The sequence below is a fragment of the Dipodomys ordii genome, unplaced genomic scaffold (assembly GCF_000151885.1).
Source record: "Dipodomys ordii isolate 6190 unplaced genomic scaffold, Dord_2.0 Scaffold45, whole genome shotgun sequence".
In the NCBI taxonomy this organism is placed as follows: Eukaryota; Metazoa; Chordata; class Mammalia; order Rodentia; family Heteromyidae; genus Dipodomys; species Dipodomys ordii.
In genome coordinates, this window is record NW_012267261.1 from 10,344,482 (window position 1) to 10,362,876 (window position 18,395).

Sequence of the window (18,395 nt, forward strand, 5' to 3'; positions counted from 1 at the left end):
GTGTCTTTAGTGGATTGTGCTAGTCATGTCCTTTGAGCCAATTCTAGGGCAAACTATTCTTGTCCTTTGATGTTTTTTAAGAAATTGTTTAATTAATTTATTTATTGCAGTGAGGTTTGTTACTAGGAATTAAACTCAGGGACTTGAGCTGGCAAGTCAGATACCCTACCATTTAAGCCACTCCTTCAGTGCCTTTTTACCTTCTATTTATTTCATGTTTAAATTCAGGGTCTTGCACTTGCTAAGGTGGCATTCTAGCACAACACCAGCCTTGGTTTTTTTTTTTTTTTGGTGTGTTTTTTAAAAATCAAGTTAGGCCACTAATGCCCAGTTCAGCCTCATTTCTGAGGAAGGCTCTTGCTTTATTCAAGCTGGCCGGGGTTGCAATCCTCTCACTTGTGCTTCCCCTTGTTTCTGGAGATAACAGGTGAGCAGCACTGCACTCAGGCATTGGACGAGATGGAATCTCACAAACTTGTTTTTGTCTGAACTGGCCTTGGACCTCAATCCCTCATCTTTGACTCCAAGGTAGTTAGTGTTACAGGTGTGAACTACTGCATCTGGCTAGTCCTTGTTTTTATTTCAAATATTTTATCCTAGATTATAATCCATCTTTGATGTTGATGGTAAAGTTTTTTTTTTTGTTGTTGTTGTTTGTGGGTTTTTTGTCGTTGTTGTTAGTTGTGGCGCTTGAACTCTGGCACTGTCCCTCAGCTCTTCAGCTCAAGGCTAGCACTCTACCACTAGAGCCACAACACCACTTCTGGTTTTCCGGTGGTTTATTGGAGATAAAGAGTCTCACAGAATTTCCTGCTCAAGCTAGCTTTGAACCATGATCCTCAGATCTTAGCCTCCTGAGTAGCTAAGATTACGGGTGTGACCCACCTGTGCCTGGCTGGTAAGTTTTTTTTGTTGTTGTTGTTTTGTTTGCTTGTTTTGGTTGTGGGGCTTGAACTCTGGGCCTGGGTGCTGTCCCTCAACCCTTCAGCTTAAATAAAGTACTCTAACACTTGAGCCACAGCACCACTTCCAGTTTTCTGGTGGTTTACTGGAGGTAAGAGTCTCACAGACTTTTGCTGCCCAGGCTGGCTTTGAACCATGATCCTTAGATCTCATCCTTGAGGAACAAGGATTACAGGCATGAGCCACTGGTGCCCAGCTTGCTAAGTTTTTATATATAGAAAAACCTAATTTTACATGTAACTCCGTACATGTTTACAAATTCAACCCCTTTCATCTCTATCTTGTTATGCCATCAGAAACCCTTCTGAGTAGCCCACTTGCAGGAGGCAGGAGGCCTTTGGTTCAGATGCCAGTTCTGCTCCCTACTGTGTATGCTTAGGTAAATTTCTTCATCTCACATGCTAGTCTTTAGACTATGGTTGATGAGATTATCAGTTGCATAAATTGTCATTTGCATAGTATATGAGGCAAAAACAGGCTGTTTATCATGTCTGAAGTGCTTAGTACAGTTCTCCAGGTATAGTAAATGGGACCTAAGTGTTTGCTTTTACAGCTGCCCACATCTTATCATCTGGAAAGTAATTCTGTTTGTGAAGCCAATACCTTATCAGTGAAAGAGAATGTAGGGGATGTACCCTGTTCCAAACAAACCCAGCCACTTTGTTACTTTAGCTTGTACTTCAAAAGTCAAGTCCTATCTTACATTTCTTAGATATTAAATTTAAACAAACGTCTTATATGCCCAGGTACCTTTTTCTTTCATGTCAGCTTTTCAGACTTAGAACATGGAGCTTAAGGATGACCAATATCCAAAGAAAATGAGTTGAGATGGAGTCTTTTGTCTCTTCTGTTCAGACATTGTTTGTCCTATGTCTGTCCTGTGTCAGGGATTTCATGAGGTGTGGACTGGTTCCCAGCCTGGAATGTTCCAGCTTGTGAGGGCTTGCACTTAGTCTTGGAACCTGGAACTGGAATACTTAGGATGTATTCTAGGTGATTTACCAGGAATTCAATGACCTTGACTGGAGTCTGGCTGCCTAGCTTATCAACTGCAGCCTATTTTCTCAAAATGCTTCTCTATCATGTTCTATGGATTTTGGCTCATTAACTCCTTCCTCAACTCCCACCATCTTTCAAGAAATCCATTCTTCATTTATGAGAGCTAGAATCTGGTTCTGTTCATTGCAATCAAGAACTCAGATTTTGAAGGTCACTTTTGAAGTCAACACTAAAGAATTCAGCCACAGATTTAAGCATAAATAGTCTGAGTGTAGGGTTTATTATCAAAGATACAGAAAACTGTTAAGATGTCAGCAAAGGGGACAGTCATACACCCATATGTTGAAATATTTTAAACCAGAGTTCTTAAAGGCTTCCTCTCTTTAAGAAAAAGTATGCGAAAAGAATTATGAGAAGTATCTTCTTAGCTCATTTGCCCATTGTTAATTGGGTTGTTGATTTTAAGAGTTAATTTTCTTAAGCTTGATGTATATTCTAGATATTAAGCCTTTGATGTATAGCCAGCAAAGATCTCCCATTCTGTAGGTGGTGTTTTTAGCTTGTTAACTATGTCCTTTGCCTTGCAGAAACTTTAGTTCTATCCAATCCCATTTATCAATTCTTTCTTTGATTTTCTGTGCTACTGCATCCTTACTCAGAAAGTTCCTGCCTGTGCAGAAGATTCTTAATATATTTACTATTTTTTTCCTGTAATAGTTAGTGGTTTCAGGTGTTACACTGAGGTCTTTGATCTATTCTAAAATTGATACTGGCACAAGGTGATTGACAGGGATCCAGTGTCAGTTTCTGCATGTGGATATCCAGTTTTCCTAGTACCATTTGTTGAAAAGGCTTTATTATTTTACTTTAGATTGACATATGATTGTACATATTTACAGGATGCAATTTGATGGTTTTACACCTGTATATATTATGTCATGATCAGATCACGACAGTATACCCATCACCTTAAACATTTATCATCTCCCCCCCCTTAGGTGGAAGTGAGGTTTGAACTCAGAGCCTCCCACTCTACCACTCTACCACTGAGCTATGCCTCCAGCCAACATTTCTTTATTGTGATAGCATTCATGTCCTCACTCACAGCTTTTTCCCATGTTCCTTCTGTTCTTGGGGCTCAGCTCCCCTTCTTCTGTTTCTATGAACTCTTGCAGTTCAAGGAAAGCAGTTTGACTCTCTGCCACAAGTCCATTCTGAAGGGTCCATGACTATTACACATGATTCCTGTTGTGAAACCTCTGAGCCATGCCATTTCCCTCCTTGTGTCCCTCGCCAAGAAGAAAGGGTCAGGGCCTGTCTGGGACAGGCTCTCCCTCACCTGGTAGCTGTTTGTAGAAGCCACAGAGAGGACACTTATCTAACTGGACACCTGCACCCCTTCAGACCATCCCATCCACCAGCTTGGGCAAGTAGACACTGGCAGAGAAGATGGTGCTTGTATTTGTTAGATCTGATCCACCTCTCTTCCTTCCTTTTGCAGGCCATGGGGGACGTGAAGTTGGTTGCCTCCTCACATGTGTCCAAAACCTCCCTCAGTGTGGATCCCTCGAGGGTCAACTCCTTGCCCCTGACTGAGGCACCTGCTTTCATTCTGCCCCCTCGGAACCTCTGTGTCAAAGAAGGAGCCACCGCCAAGTTTGAAGGGAGGGTAAGAAGTATGGTTGGGTGACAGGCTGGGAGGGGCTATCACTCTTTCTTGAACCTTATACTTGACACTCTAAACATGGTAGAAGGCCTGCTTCTCTTTTGGACCTTCCTATATATTAAGTGTTTTCTGTATTTCTAAGTTTATGATGAGCTTTGTGTTGAAGAACTCTGGAATGGAGAGGACCAAGTTGACCATTTAGAGGTATTTTGCTGTTGATATAGGTTGTGTCTGGATACAATTCACCTAATTATAGAAGGCGAGGCTTGGTGGGTATAAATATAAACTCCAAAATCTGGACAATTGAGAGCTGGCTGTAGTTTTTCTCTTGTTTTCTCTGGGAAGGAGTGTTCAATTCAGCTAGTTTACCATGTATGTCCACCCAGAGCTCCTTACCTCAGTTCTGTCACCTCTTGCCAACAAATCTTGGTCTCTTGCCCTTCCAAGGCCTCAATTTATTCTTCTGCAGGTATGCATGACAATTCTGATGTACTTTGTATGAAATGGGAGGCATGGACTCTAGGAATATCAGATATTTTGCAGCTAGCAACCTGACATTGAATGAACTTGACATGGTGATACAGGAGACATCAGAGAGTAATAATTGTCCTGGGATTAGTCACAGGGTATCTATCGCAGGAAATGCTTTAAAAGCTAGAAGGCTTTGATGTGAGCAATAACGAAAGGTGATTGAAGGGAGAGGAATTCATAAGTTTCTCTTGATAATTTAAGAGTAGGCTCCCGCAGCTCACGGTAGGACAGGGCCCAGCAGATGGCACTTCTCAGATGACACCGGGCCTTAGCTTTGTGTGAGGCAAGGTTGGGTCATCTGGTCATCTAGAGAGTGGGCTGGGGCTTCTTCCTTGAAAGTGGGCTAAGGCTGCTCTGAATTGTATGCTAGGCATGCTTATCCATTAGGACCATTTGTTAATGGATATGACCTGACAGCTTTGCACCTTGCTTCTTTTACCTAAAATAGCGGGGGATATTGGGAGTATTTGGGGGTTCTACTAGCATACAGACTCCTTGCCCTGAATTTGGTTCCCATACCTCTCACCTCTACAGCAAACAGGGTAAAAGTGACAGAAAAAAAATCCCTGGATGTTTATGTGTGGCTAAGATGATCATAAAAAGGAATGAAGGGGCTGGGAAGGTGGCTCAGTGGTAGAGCATTTGCCTTGCATGCATGAGGCCCTGGGTTCGATTCCCCAGCACCACATAAGCAAGAAGAAAAAAGCTGGAAGTGGCGCTGTGGCTCAAGTGATAGAGCACTAGCCTTGAGCTGAAGAGCTGAGGGACAGCACCCAGGCCCAGAGTTCAGGCCCCACAACCAGACCCTAAAAAAAAAAAAAGGAATGAAGGGCTGATTTATGTTTGAATATGAATAAATCTTGAAAACATTACGCTAGTGGAGGAAGCCAGTCATTAAAAAAAAAAACTAGTGTGCATAATTCCATTTATACGAAGTATCCAGAATGGAAATATCTGACAATCAACAGAAAGTACAGAAGAGGCTGGGGTGGGATGGGAAGTGACTGCCAGTGGGCACAAGGTTTCTTTCTGAGATGATGAAACTGTTTTGAGATTAGTTAGTTATGATGGTTACACAACTTTGTGAATACTTATAAATGCTGAACGACACAAATTTAAAAATAAACACTTAAGGCCAAGCACAGGGGGCCCATTCCTATAATACTATAATACTAGCTATTCACAAGGTAGAGTTCAGGAGAACAGCCATAAACTAGGGACTAGTCTTCAACACATGAGCCTTTGTAGATCTAAACTGTAGCAATCTTAACTGCATGTTAACTGCAATAGAGCATGATCTATGTGAGCATTTCATTTGGCTTATACTGATGCAACAGTTGACTATGTATTCCTTATGAGTCTGACTGCAGGGTTCTTTACTCTTTCCCATCTGACCCAGAATAGCCCAGAACACCACCCAGCAGCATGCTGGTGTAGAGTGTACACAGAAGGAAGTGCTTTCCACTTCAGATGGTGACCAACTAACTTCGGAGGAGAAGCATGCACTGTCATTGTAGTCAAGAACATAGAGAGACACTTATTTCAGGGAAGAGTCACCTCAATCATCCCAGACTAAGAAAGCTTGTTGTGTTGATACCAGAAATGAAGTGCAACTGGAGACATTCCTGTCCTGGTGGTGGTTTTCTGAGTGGTCTGGGCTGTCAGCAGGAAGTACTAGTTATACTCAGGTATGCCCTGAGCTCACTTCAAAGGCTGATGAAAGCATTTTCTCATGACAAGTCATTGCCAGATCTGAGTGCTGTGATCAAGGGACAACTGTTGTTTGTGGGGGATCTATTGTCCACTCAGGTGCTGAGAAGTCACTAGAATAACACAAGTCCTGAAATGGTGGGTCACACCTGTAATCCTAGCTTACTCGAGGCTAAGATCTGAGGATGGCAAATTGAAGACAGCTTGGGCAGGAAAGTCTTTAAGCCTCTCATCTCAAATTATCCACCAAAAATGCCAGAAGTGAAGGTGTAACTGAAGTAGTAGAATGATGGCCTTGAGCAAACAAGCTCAAGGACAGAACCCAGGCCCTCTGAGTTCAAGCACTAGTACTGGCACAGAAAGAGAGAAAAGGAAGAGAGAGGGAGAGAAAGAGAGAGACAGACAGAGACGGAGAGAGAAAGAAAGAAAGAAAGAAAGAAAGGAAAGAAAGAAAGAAAGAGTGAAAGAGAGAGAAAGAAAAAGAGAGAGAGAGAAAGAAAGAAAGAAAGAAAGAAAGAAAGAAAGAAAGAAAGAAAGAAAGAAAGAAAGAAAGAAAGAAAGAAAGAAAGAAAGGCAGAGGCAGGCAGGCAGACAGAAGGAAGGAAGGAAGGAAGAAATAACACAAAGCCTGTCAAGTGAAAGAAAATAACACTATTTATGTTCTCTATAAATTCTATTATACTTTATTTATTTATTTAGCTAGTTAGTTCATTTGTTAGTTAGTTGGTTGGTTGTGGGCTTGAACTCAGGGCCTGGGTGCTGTCCCTGAGCTCTTTTGCTCAAGGCTAGCAATCTACCACTTTGAGCCACAGCTCCACTTCTGGGTTTTGAATGGTTAATTGGAGATAAGAGTATCATAAGGATTTTTCTGTCCAGTCTGGCTTTGGACCTCAGATCTCACCTCAAGTAACTAGAATTACAGGCGTGAGCCACTGGTGCCTGGCTTCTATTATACTTTAGTTAATACATTTATAACTGTTTGGGTGCCACACAGTGTGCTTATGCTTACTTCTAGATTTATAGGCACATTCTAGTTTCCACTAATGAGTGAAGCAATGCAACCTGTGTTTCTCTGGGTCTGGCTTATTTCACTTAACATAATCCTCTCCAAGTCTTCCCATTTTCTTACAAATGATTCAGTGTTATTCTATCTGATGGATGACACAGATCAAGATGCATTGTATACATAAATTGCTTTGTTTAATGGCAAAAATTCAATATATAGCCTAAAAATTAAGAAAAATAAAGGAATGAATGGGGTGGAAGTGGTGACTGAGAATATTAAAAGGAGTGACTTTGATCAAGAGGCACTGTATTCATAAACTGCTCTGTTAAAAGGCAACTCAGTTATACAATTACCTAAAGAAAATACAAATATATATTTAAATAAATAAATATAACAGGGAAAAGAAAGAAAATAACACAATGCCTGTCAAGTGATCGGTGCCCCATACATACATTTGCCTCCTTGAGGAAAACCAGGTGGGGTGGTGTCTAACACTCCAGCCACTTGCAGCCATCCATGGAGACTTGGCCAGGGGCATCTTCTACAGCCCCCATCCCCTGTGTCCCTTCACTGCTCAGTCCTTCCCACTCACAGCTCTTTTCCTTTCCTCAGGCTGTGTCCATACCAACATGCACTTCCTTCTCCTCTCCCTTCCATTGATATAAGTTTTACTTCCTTTAGACTACTTTCCCTAGGGATGTTCTTTTAAAGTATTTTATTAGAGTACAGAAAAGCCATGGTTATGGCATGTGGAGACCCTTATAATCACATAAGGTCAGTCATGAGTAATAGCCACAGGACAGGTTTGACTATCATGGACTTTAAAATGTATTACTCACTTATCCCTCTGCCTATAACTTCATTATAAAGATGATAAGCTATTTTTTTTTGTTGGTGGTGGTGGTCATGGGCCTTGAACTCTGGGCCTGGGCACTGTCCCTTAGCTCTTCAGCTCAAGGCTAGCGCTCTACCACTTGAGCCACAGCACCAGTTCCAGTTTTCTGGTGGTTAATTGGAGATGAGTCTCATGGACCTTCCTGCTCAGGCTGGCTTTGAACCATAATCTTCAGATCTCACCCTCCTGAGTAGGTAGGATTACAGGCGTGAGCCACCGGCACCCCACTGAGACTTTTATCTCCAATTAACCACCAAAATGGTGCTGTGGCTCAAGTGGTAGGCACAAGTGTATAAACACTGACCTTGAATTTATTCTCTTCCCTTAGCATCATTTGTCATTCTCTTCTCACATTAACAGATAGATATAGCTCTCGGATCTAATACTAACCCTCATCTGCCTCCTAAATTTCTTTTTTTGCAGGGGGGTGGGATCCAGTCGTGGGGCCTGAACTCTGGGCCTGGGCGCTGTCCCTCAGCTCTTCAGCTCAAGGCTAGCACTCCACCACTTGAGCCAGAGCCACTTCTGGCATTTTTCTTTTTGCTTATGTGGTGCTGAGGAATCGAACCCAGGGCCTCATGCAAGGCAAGCGCTCTACCCCTGAGCCACCTTCCCAGCCCCCTAAATTTCTATAATACTTGGCGTGTAGGGCTTATTTTTATCGTATCAATTTCTAATACTGTCGGTTACTGTTTTTCCTTAACGAGTGAGTTCAAGATCTAGTGTTGTATTGTTGAATAAGATAGCAATAGCTACAGTAATTATTTAACTTTAAAATAAGACTAATTAAAAATAAAATAACTGGATGCTGTGGCTCATTCCTCTAATTCCAGCAATCTAAGAGTCAGAGACCAGAGATTGGGAGGATTATGGTTCTAGGCAGAAAAGTTTGCATGAACTCATCTCAACCAATTAAAAGTTTAGTATGGTGGCAATCAGCTGTTTTGAAGGCTCTGCAGGAAGCATAAATAGGAGGACCACAATCCAGGGTGGCTTGGGCTTAAATGTGAGACCCTATCTGTAAGCAAAAGTGGGTTGGGGACTATTCAAGGCAAAGTTGAGTTATACAATGGTTAGTAATTAACCTCCACCATTTCCAGCTGCCTCCTAATACAGACACCTCCCAACAGAAAGACCAAATGTTGCATGCCCATTATGGTTTTGTTGTTTTCTTTTCCATGTCTAAAGTTATAGTGGGATAAGAGAAGATGGGCAGGAACAGCTTCAAAATGATTCTTATCTAGACTATTCTGGAGTTTCCTGCTCAGGTTTTGTAGGCATTTGAGTTTGTGATATTGCCATAAATGTCCAATATCAAAACCGGACTGGCAGGAGGAAGCAGTGTGAAAATCTCCCTCATTTCTATGGCACTCACTAAATGCCATAACTTTGTCCTTCAAGAAATAGAAAAATGGAAATGGAAAGTAGAATGGTGGTTCCCAGAAAGAGACAGGGAAAGCTTGACCAGTAGGTATTAAGTTATAGTGAGGCAAGAGTGTGGAGGTCTAAGATGCTATTGCACAGCATGGTGACCAGAAAACAATAATATTGTGCATCTTTCAAAAGGCTAAAAGAAAGGAGTTTGAAAGTTTCACCATAAAGAAATGATCAACACTGCATCTGAGCACGGTCTTAGTGGTCATAGAAGGGGGAAAGCAATGCTGAATCTGCCCTTTATAATCATGTGTAGAAGATGTGGACTAATTTCAAATAGTTGAATTTAAAACAGAATGGAAGAAAGAAAAAAATGATTATAGTGTTTGAGGGGAAAACTGTTTAACCTGCTTCTAGATCACATGTGTATACATGTGTTAAAACATTACATCATACTCACAATAATAGGTGTCATTTTTATATTTTTGTATCAATTGAAAATAAAAATAAGGCCAAAGGAAGACTGGGGGAGGGAGACTAGCAGGTAGGATATGGTGAATATTATAAAATTAAAGTATATTTATGAATATAATACAATGAAATCTACCAAAACTTTTAAAATGAAGAAAGATGAGAAGAGAAGAGAAGGAAGGAAGGAAAAAGGAAGGAAGGAAGGAAGGAAGGAAGGAAGGAAGGAAGGAAGGAAGGAAAGAAGACAAGATAAAACAGATAGGACTAGGTATTTGCACATGACTGTAATCATGCCTACTTGGAGAAAGAGACCAAAGACTCCTGAGTTTGATGTTAGCTCTGACAAATTTAGGGTGATCCTATCTCAAAAACAAAATATAAAGAGAAGGGCCAAGAGTGTGGCTTAAGTAGCAGAGCACATACTTAGCATTTGTGGGGCCCTGGTTTCCATACCAGTACCACAAAAAAAAAGTTAGTAAATAAGAGGGGGAGAATTGGGTGGGGGCAGGGGGAGGATGAGAAGGGATGGGAAGGGGAAACAAAGGAGGAGGCTACAATGTTTGATAAGAAATGTACTCATTATCTTGCTCATGTAATTGTAACCCCTCTGTACAGTATTTTCACAATAAAAAAAGAAATATATCCAGTATTTCAGATATGTGAAAAATATTTAGGTGTATTTAGAATTAGGGAATTAATGATAAGAGAAAGGTGATTTCAGCTGAGCACCTGTGATCCTAGCTACTTAGCAGTCTGAGACCTAGAGGATCAAGCTTTGAAAACAGCCTGGGCAGAAAAATCCAAGAGGCTCTAACTCCAGTTAACTAACAAAAATCTGAACTGGAGATTTGGCTCAAATAGTATAGTGCCCACCGTGAGGGTAAAAGCCAGGTGAAAGCATGAGGCTTTGAGTTCAAGCACTGGTATCAGAAAAGGTTGCATCTAGGAATTGATAATGTTGTATGGAGAAGAAAGAAAAAGAAGGAATTAAACCTTTTACGAATGCCTTCTACTTTGTACATGCTCCATTGCTGGAATTTCTTTTCATAGTAAGTAGAAATTACTTCTGTATTTTTAATGTAATAAAAATACCTGTAAAAATACTTGGTACAGCTATCTGAGGTCAGCGTCCAGATTCTATCAGATGAGTGGTCAAAGACAAATAACAAATACAGCTCACTTTTTTAAAATGTCGACAGAGTTTCAGCATGGAAAAACATGTAACTCATCAAAATGCATTACACAACTCTGCTGGCAATGAAACAAATGGAAATTAAAATACCTTTCAAGTATTTATATACCTGAAAAACAAGCAAAATAACAGCTACAGAGAGCCTGCCTAATGCTGAGACTGAAGGAACATTTCCTTTAGTAGGGGAACTGAATGTTGGCTCAGCCTTCTGGGGTTCAGACTGGCAGAATCTTACAGCAGCAGCAAACCATTGATCTGCTTTGCCAAGAATCCTGTTTTGACAAGTGAACTTACCTCATAAAGGAGAAGAGCTAACTAAGTAGCTAGTGCAAAGATGTTCATAGCATTACTTAGGGAAAAAAAAACAATTTGTGCTCAAAGAGAGCACAAGCACATCAATATGGCAGTTGTTACATAATCATGTATTTGACATTTTTGGTTGCTAAATCCATAAATGGAAATACATGTGAATAACATAAAGTAGAAAGTAAAAGCATCCTGTGTGCAAACTTACCACAACCACATAAAAGTGTCTGTATGTGTTCACTGCATAAAATTAGAAGAGGATTTAGAGCCATGTAAGTAAAATGTATTTTGTTGTTGTTGGAAGTTCTCTAAGTATCTCTATATTTAAACTTTTTCAATGACAATTTACCTATGAAGGAAGAGAAGATTGGAGCTATCTAGGTATGTCTGTCTCTAGTAGTAAGGTTTTAGGCTCCTTTTTGTTTTCTTTATTAATTTTACATATTTTAATTGGATTACCTTAAGGAGAACAAAGGAGTAGCATTTATAAATAGGAAAGTTATCGGGAATATGAAAGCCAAGTAAGGGAATATGGATTAAATTTTTAATATGAGGAATTTTTATTTAATATGCAGGTTTTAGTGGCTCTTATTTTTAAAAAGTAAAATGAGGTGAAAGATGCATTACTTTAATTTACTATATATGTTTCAAATTATATAATTTGTAAAATTTCAAATACGTAGGCTTCTATTTTTTTTTATTTTTGGGGTCCGGTCCTGGAGCCTGAACTCTGGGCCTGGGCGCTGTCCCTCAGCTCTTCAGCTCAAGGCTAGCGCTCTACCACTTGAGCCACAGTGCTACTTCCAGCTCTTTATTTTTTGCTTATGTGGTGCTGAGGAATCGAACCCAGGACCTCATGCATGCAAGGCAAGCACTCTACCACTGAGCCACCTTCCCAGCCCCAGCTCCTATTTTTTTAACTGGTTCTAATTATCTTGACTGTCTGCCTTGAAAGAAAATCAAAGCTGAATGCTGAAGTAAGAAATAAGAGCTAGATGGCCCGATTAGGGGAGTTCTCATTCTAACTGTGTACATGGCCAGAGGGTCAAGGCATGATACGCTGGGTTGATGATAGTCAAAGGGTATCTACACAGACCTGGGAGATGGCGCCAAGGGCTGGTTCATTTTTTGCACAGTAGTTATTTCTGCAGAATCAAAGGTGTTCAGATTCCTGATCATATGCCTCCTTGCAACTTCAAAGTTAGTTATTGTTACTTTTGTAAAAACAAAACAAACTGAAGAAATCTATGAGTTGAATTTCCCTTGTGTTCCAAATGATGGTGGAATACAAAGAAACATCTTGAAGGAATTATTAATGAATGAACCTAATGAATTCATTCATTGAATAAATCAATAAATTATCTAATGAGTGATCAAATCTCCTTACAAAACTAAACTATCTCCTCTCTGTGTGGCCTTTTCCAGGTTTCCCATCCCATTGTGTTCTCTTCTATTGCCATATGATAGAGGGCTATATTAGATTATTAATATCTTATACTATAGAAAGATCCCTGGAGTAGAGTTCTACTTACAGACTTACCTTAAAACTTTGGACTGTGGCTGTGCTGCCACTGACATTACTGCCATGATTACAGTCTAGCCCATGGTCACAAAGGAAGGGCAACTATCAACTGAGGAGCCAAACAATTTATCTTACTCGAGGAATAATAAGTAAAAGTTACTTGCAATAAAAACCTACTAAGACAGTAAGCTAAGATCATGATTGCATTAGAATGAAACAAGGACATCACTACACCTCCCTCAGCCTCCGATTCCTTCTTCTACAGTCACAGGTTAGATGATCCTTTAAGATCTGAAATTCCATAACATACGCTATACTGTAGGATCTCTATTTCCCAAGTCTAGTTTTTACATTGTTATTACTAAGGTAGGCCCTCTCTATTTACCTAACCTCGAGCTCAGGATCCTTCTGCTTAGGATCCACCCCTCTGTCTGAAGTAGAGGTATGAGCCACCACACCTGGCTTTTGTGACATTGCAATGCCCGTTCCTAGCAGGTATCTGGTAAAGAGACTGTTTTTCTTCCATTTCAAAGCATTAATCTCTTGACTCATTAAAACGGTTTACTCCAGATAGATTCTGCATGTTTGGATTTGATTTGCTAAAGTTTACGGAGCACGTTCCCATGAGCTACAGTTAGTTGTTCAGAACCAGAAATTTTGAGGAGAGCAGGGCCAGCGTTTGTGATCACTGTTATATTTGGGAGCTGGGCCACACAATCTCAACATCTTGTTTCTATCTTTAACGTTTTATTATCTAATTCAGAGTTTGTTTATATCTCCATGGTAAGAGTTTCTTTTACAACTGATTATGTCTTATTACTAATAATATATAATGTATGAAGCTCTTCCAGATCAAGAATAGTGAGTACTAACTGCTTCTCTCCTGTTCTATCGGGGACAGAAACACAGAAATAAATTAAGTAAAATATATGCAGAGAGTGCTAGGGTCTGTCAGGGAACAATGTTCCCCAGGAAAACTGGGTGAAGAATGAGGCCTGGAGTCCAATTGTCTCCTCTGAATTAAATTTGTGTAACTGTGCGTAGTAGCAGTGAAGACTTGCTGCTGAGTGTTCCCAAGTGTTAACCCCTCAGCCCTTGCAGGACTGTCTCCTGTAACACTAAGTATCCTAGCAAGCATATTCGAATGCTTCCTCTCAGACCAGAACCTTCCCATGGTGGTTTTCAGACAAGGCTCCCCAGCTGGCATTCAGCTTCATCCACTAAGCAGTGTCAGTTCCCTGTGGGACAGATCAGAAGGACTGAATCCTCCCTAACGGTATACTGTTAAGAATATTACTGTTCTAAAGCAACTTTTAATTATTATTCCTCAAATAGGCTAAGTTGTCAGAAGTAACCTGTTTGGCTCCTCAGTTGGTAGCTGCCAGACCCTTCCCTTATGCCCAGCTACCTTAGTGGGGAGCTGTCAACCAGGTAGCCCCTTCTTTGGCCATGGGCCAGACAGTGATCATGGCATCCCTACTACTTTGAAGCAGTAGCAGTATCAGTGGCAACACCAGCCACAGAAGGGAGCTAAAGAGTTCTATAGAATGACCAGAAGCAGAAACTGTAGGAACTGGGATAACAAAAGCCTATGAAAATACTGAAAGGATGGAGAGCTATGACCGTGGGCAGAAAACAAGGTGTGAAAACCCAAAGGTGAAGAAATTGGGAAGACTGTGAGCCTCATTCCATAGGTAAGTTCCAGAGAATTACCAAAGATAAAATAGCCAGGATCCTAAACACCTAAAGCTCAGGTGCTGGGCCACTGTATTCAAAGCAGACCTGACTGCCTTGAGCTATAAGTCTCCATCATGGAGCCATATGTCACTAGTTCTCAGGGCCTAGAGTTATCAGCATTGGATCTATAGACCTAGCCCATAAGCCACTGGCATTCCAAAGCTCAGGCTGCCAGTATTAAAGGAAATTTCCTTGCTTATTCACAATTTCTACCCGTGTAGAACTCTTTATCACACCTGCTAGCCTCCTTTTCACTGACTTGCTACTTAGACCTGGGCAATGCTCCACTGTCCTTGAGCAGGTTCTGGGATTTTCCCCTTTGAATTTCTGTCACCCTTTGTCATTGGAGTCTGTACCCCACTTCTATAAGAGTGCAACCCAACCTCTTCCAAATGCTACTTCCAGGGAACTCAACCTGCTTGTCTTGTGGCTCATTCTGGGGGTTTCTAGTACTATATACCTTTGCCTTTATGTTCTTAATTACCTAAGTATTTGTCACTAAAATAAGAGCCCCTTCTTACTTTACTCATCTTTGGGTTTTCCATATCCTCTAGTATGGAGCCTTATGCATAATAGATCTTTAATAAGACTTGATTAGATTATCACTGAGCAAGGATGGCTTTAAATATATTAGAGCACTGCAGTCATTCTGGTGATGCCATCTACTCTGCTTTTGAAGCTTCCTGACCTGATTGTTGTTGGTGACCATTGAGGACGGCTGGTGTGATCTAGAGGGAGGGCTGGGTTGGGCTGGTGGCCATGTGCCTGGGTCTTGATCTTTGTATAATTTAACCTCTGGCTTTAGATTCTTCATCTAAGGGTCAAACCAGATGACTCCCATGACCCTTCCTGCTCTAACATTCCACGATTACATTAGAATGAAACAAAAAAATGTAGAGTTGGGACCTAGTAGTACTATTAGCAAGCTTACCAGTTGTTCCTCCCTCTATAGTACGAGACAGTTATAACTCTCTTTAGGCTGGCTTGAGTGGGTCATTTACAGGTTGATTCATTTCAGTAAACACTAGTTGTATACAGGATGTTTGCTACTTGTAGAATAAAAAGCTGAAAAATAATCAAATGTTTCCCAGCCCTCAAGGAATTCATAACCTTACATTTCTGGGGCCTAAGTCTCACCTCTCACATCATTCCACACAGACCAGCCTGGGGGCTAAGATGCTGTGTAGCACTCGGATGTCTCAAGTCAGATCTGATAACTACTTTAATCCAGTTCCCAGTCCCACAGTGGGGAGAATAATGATGCTCAATTCTGTGTCCTAACAACTAAATCAATTACCCATTTGGTAACATGCTGAGTCCCCAGGCCTCTCCTCTTTGAAATGCAGGTTCTACTCCCTCATAAAACCTCACCAGGACTATGGGTTGACAAGACATCAGGGCAGGGTAGGGCCTGCTGAGGTCTAAAGTTAAAGAGCACCATCCCAGAATCCCAAGCCTGGGAGGGAAGACTGTATGTGAAGTGTGAGAGACTTGGCTCACCCCATACCCCAAAACCTGGGAACCATAACAGGGGAGTGAAAAATGAGTCTGGATGAGTTGGAGCCAGAAAGGCAAGGAAAATTAAATCAAATCTGGATCCTGATTTAAAAGGCATTAGACTGGGGGGAGCCAGGCACCTGGACATACTTTCCATAGCCTGTCACACTGGGCGTGCATCAGCAGCCAGCAGCAAGGGGAAGTGGAGCTCTAGAGACAGGTGACCTGGGCCACAGCTTCCACAGCCAGGCCACACAGCCACACATTGAATGCTGTGATCTTGGGCTGGATGATGAGTTAAGTCCAGAAAAGAAAGGGGAGGGTGTGTTTCTGGAACAGTTTTGTGCCAGTCAGTCTCTCACACATAGAATAAACACTCTACAGGATGAAGGAATTAACTATTGAAGGCAGAGCTCCCCACCTCTTTATTAGGTATTGTGTAATTTGGAGTTTGCAATTCAATTCTGGATATACCTTAGTGCCTGAGAGGAGTTTTTGTAGTGTTTCTCAAAGTGGGGTCCATCAGATCCATTAGGCATTCAGACCCACTGAGGGTGGTTCAAAGGGTACACATTTGAACAGGCCATCCCTATGCAGATTATTTTGCAAGCCACCCAAGTGAGAGCCTGTGGTCTCCTGAAATGGAAGCAAAGATCATACTGTAGATATCAGCTGTCCATGAGGAGCACATGGGAAGTGGAAGATGAGTGGCTGGACTTCTGCATCTTGTTTTACTTTGCTTTCGAGAACAGTATGTCTGACAATCTTGTCATGGGAAGGATGACTTAAGAGTATAATAGGTCAATGATTCTCAGCCTTTTTTCACTTGTGCTCCCTTGAGGAGACCCTTTCCCAGTAACAGTGCCACAATATGAACAGATCATTATATGTTTATGAATTGTAAGTTGCATATTTATATGTTGTATATGTAAAAAGTTCAGTTTTTGCCCTACCCCCCACAACTATTTGTTTATAAATCCTGGAAGAGATAATATCACTCCCTTTGAGAATGCATCATATAGACCAAACCATAATGCCTAGGATACTCCCCTGGAGTGAAGGTAAAGGACTAGAAAATTGCAGGAGAAAACATGGGTAAGAAATAACAAGCCTGGGGCTAGAATAGCATATTAAAATGAATACTGGAGCTGGGCAATGATGGCTCATGCCTGTAATCCTAGCTACTGAGGAGGCTGAGATTTGAGGATCACAGTTCAAAGCCAGCTAGGGCAGGAAAGTCTGTGAGATTCTTATCTCCAGTAAACCACTTAGGAAACCGGAAGTGGCACTGTGGCTGAAGTGGTAGAGTGCTAGCCTTGAGCTGAAGAGCTGAGGGACAGCGCCCAGACCCAGAGTTCAAGCCCTGCAGCCTACAAAAAATAAATAAATAAATAAATACTGAGCCGGGAGTGGGTGGCTCACACCTGTAATCCCAGCTAATCAGGAGGCTGAGATTTGAAGATTGTGATTCAAAGCCAGCCAGGCAGGAAAAGTCCGTGAGACTCTTATCTCCAATAAACCACTCAGAAGAGCTGAAGAGCTGAGGGACAGTGTCCAGTCCCAGAGTTCAAGCCCCACGACCAACCAAAAAAAAATACCACTTTTTACTAGTTACTACAGATATACTGCAAATGTGACTATATATTTCATATAAATCACCTTTCTTTCAAAAATAGACACATTTGTTCAGGACATGCAGTCATAAGACATAAGTGGAAATCAAGAGATGTATGTTTATAATGATACCTGTATATTTACCTGTGCATATATAGGGGTGTTATCTGGATTTTAAAGGTGATGAGAGATGCTCTTTAGGCAGAGGAATGGAGGGGCTTAGATCTATCTTGTTCTTTTCCCTATCATCTCTTTTCTCCTAAAGTCAAGCCACAACTACTGTCTGTCTGTCCTTGTTCCTAAACTGCCCTGGGTCCTTTCTAACTGCACTCTACCTTGCCTCCCCCATGGCCTCAGATCTCTCTGTTCTACCTTTGGTCTTGTTCTCTGAACATCTTGAGGCCCCATCTAGCAAAAAGGCGAGTCTTCTCCAAAGTTCCAAAGTAGAAGAGAAGCATTGCAGATGGAGTATAGTTAAATACTCCTGTAAGGCCTGGTTCACCTTGGCATCTTTTTTAGGGAACAGTGGTCAGCCCTGTGCTTGCAAGCAAGTGTTTGGCAGAGCGAAACTGATCATAAAATATTAAGGCAGGAAACCAAGCTCCTCTGCACAGGAGGTAGAGGGGAAAGAGTAGAAAGAGCACGCACTTTGCATCCAGGAGTTCTGGACTGGGATTTCTCCTCTTTGTGCTCTGTGACATGGGAATGATCATTCCTACCTCACTGCACCATTAGAGAGCCACTGCTATAGCAGTGAGTGCCAGTAAGTCACAGGAGCCTAATGAAGTAGACATTATTTTACCTAACACTTAAATTGTTTGTTTCTGACATTTTCTATTTAATATATTTGGAGAGCAGTTGATCACAAGTAACTGAAAAAGTAGAACATAAACTCTGGGGTAAAAGGAGACC

At 41.3% G+C, this 18,395-nt stretch overlaps 1 protein-coding gene across 1 annotated transcript in view; it reads left to right on the forward strand.

Moving 5' to 3' along the window:
- The window catches only part of Mylk (myosin light chain kinase), a 195,090-nt gene that overhangs the window by 12,265 nt on the left and 164,430 nt on the right, over positions 1–18,395 (forward strand). The window contains exon 3 of the mRNA XM_013019424.1: positions 3,464–3,631. Within this exon, the coding sequence (XP_012874878.1) occupies positions 3,467–3,631 (165 nt within the window). The 5' untranslated portion in view covers positions 3,464–3,466. The remainder of the gene's footprint in view (positions 1–3,463; positions 3,632–18,395) is intronic.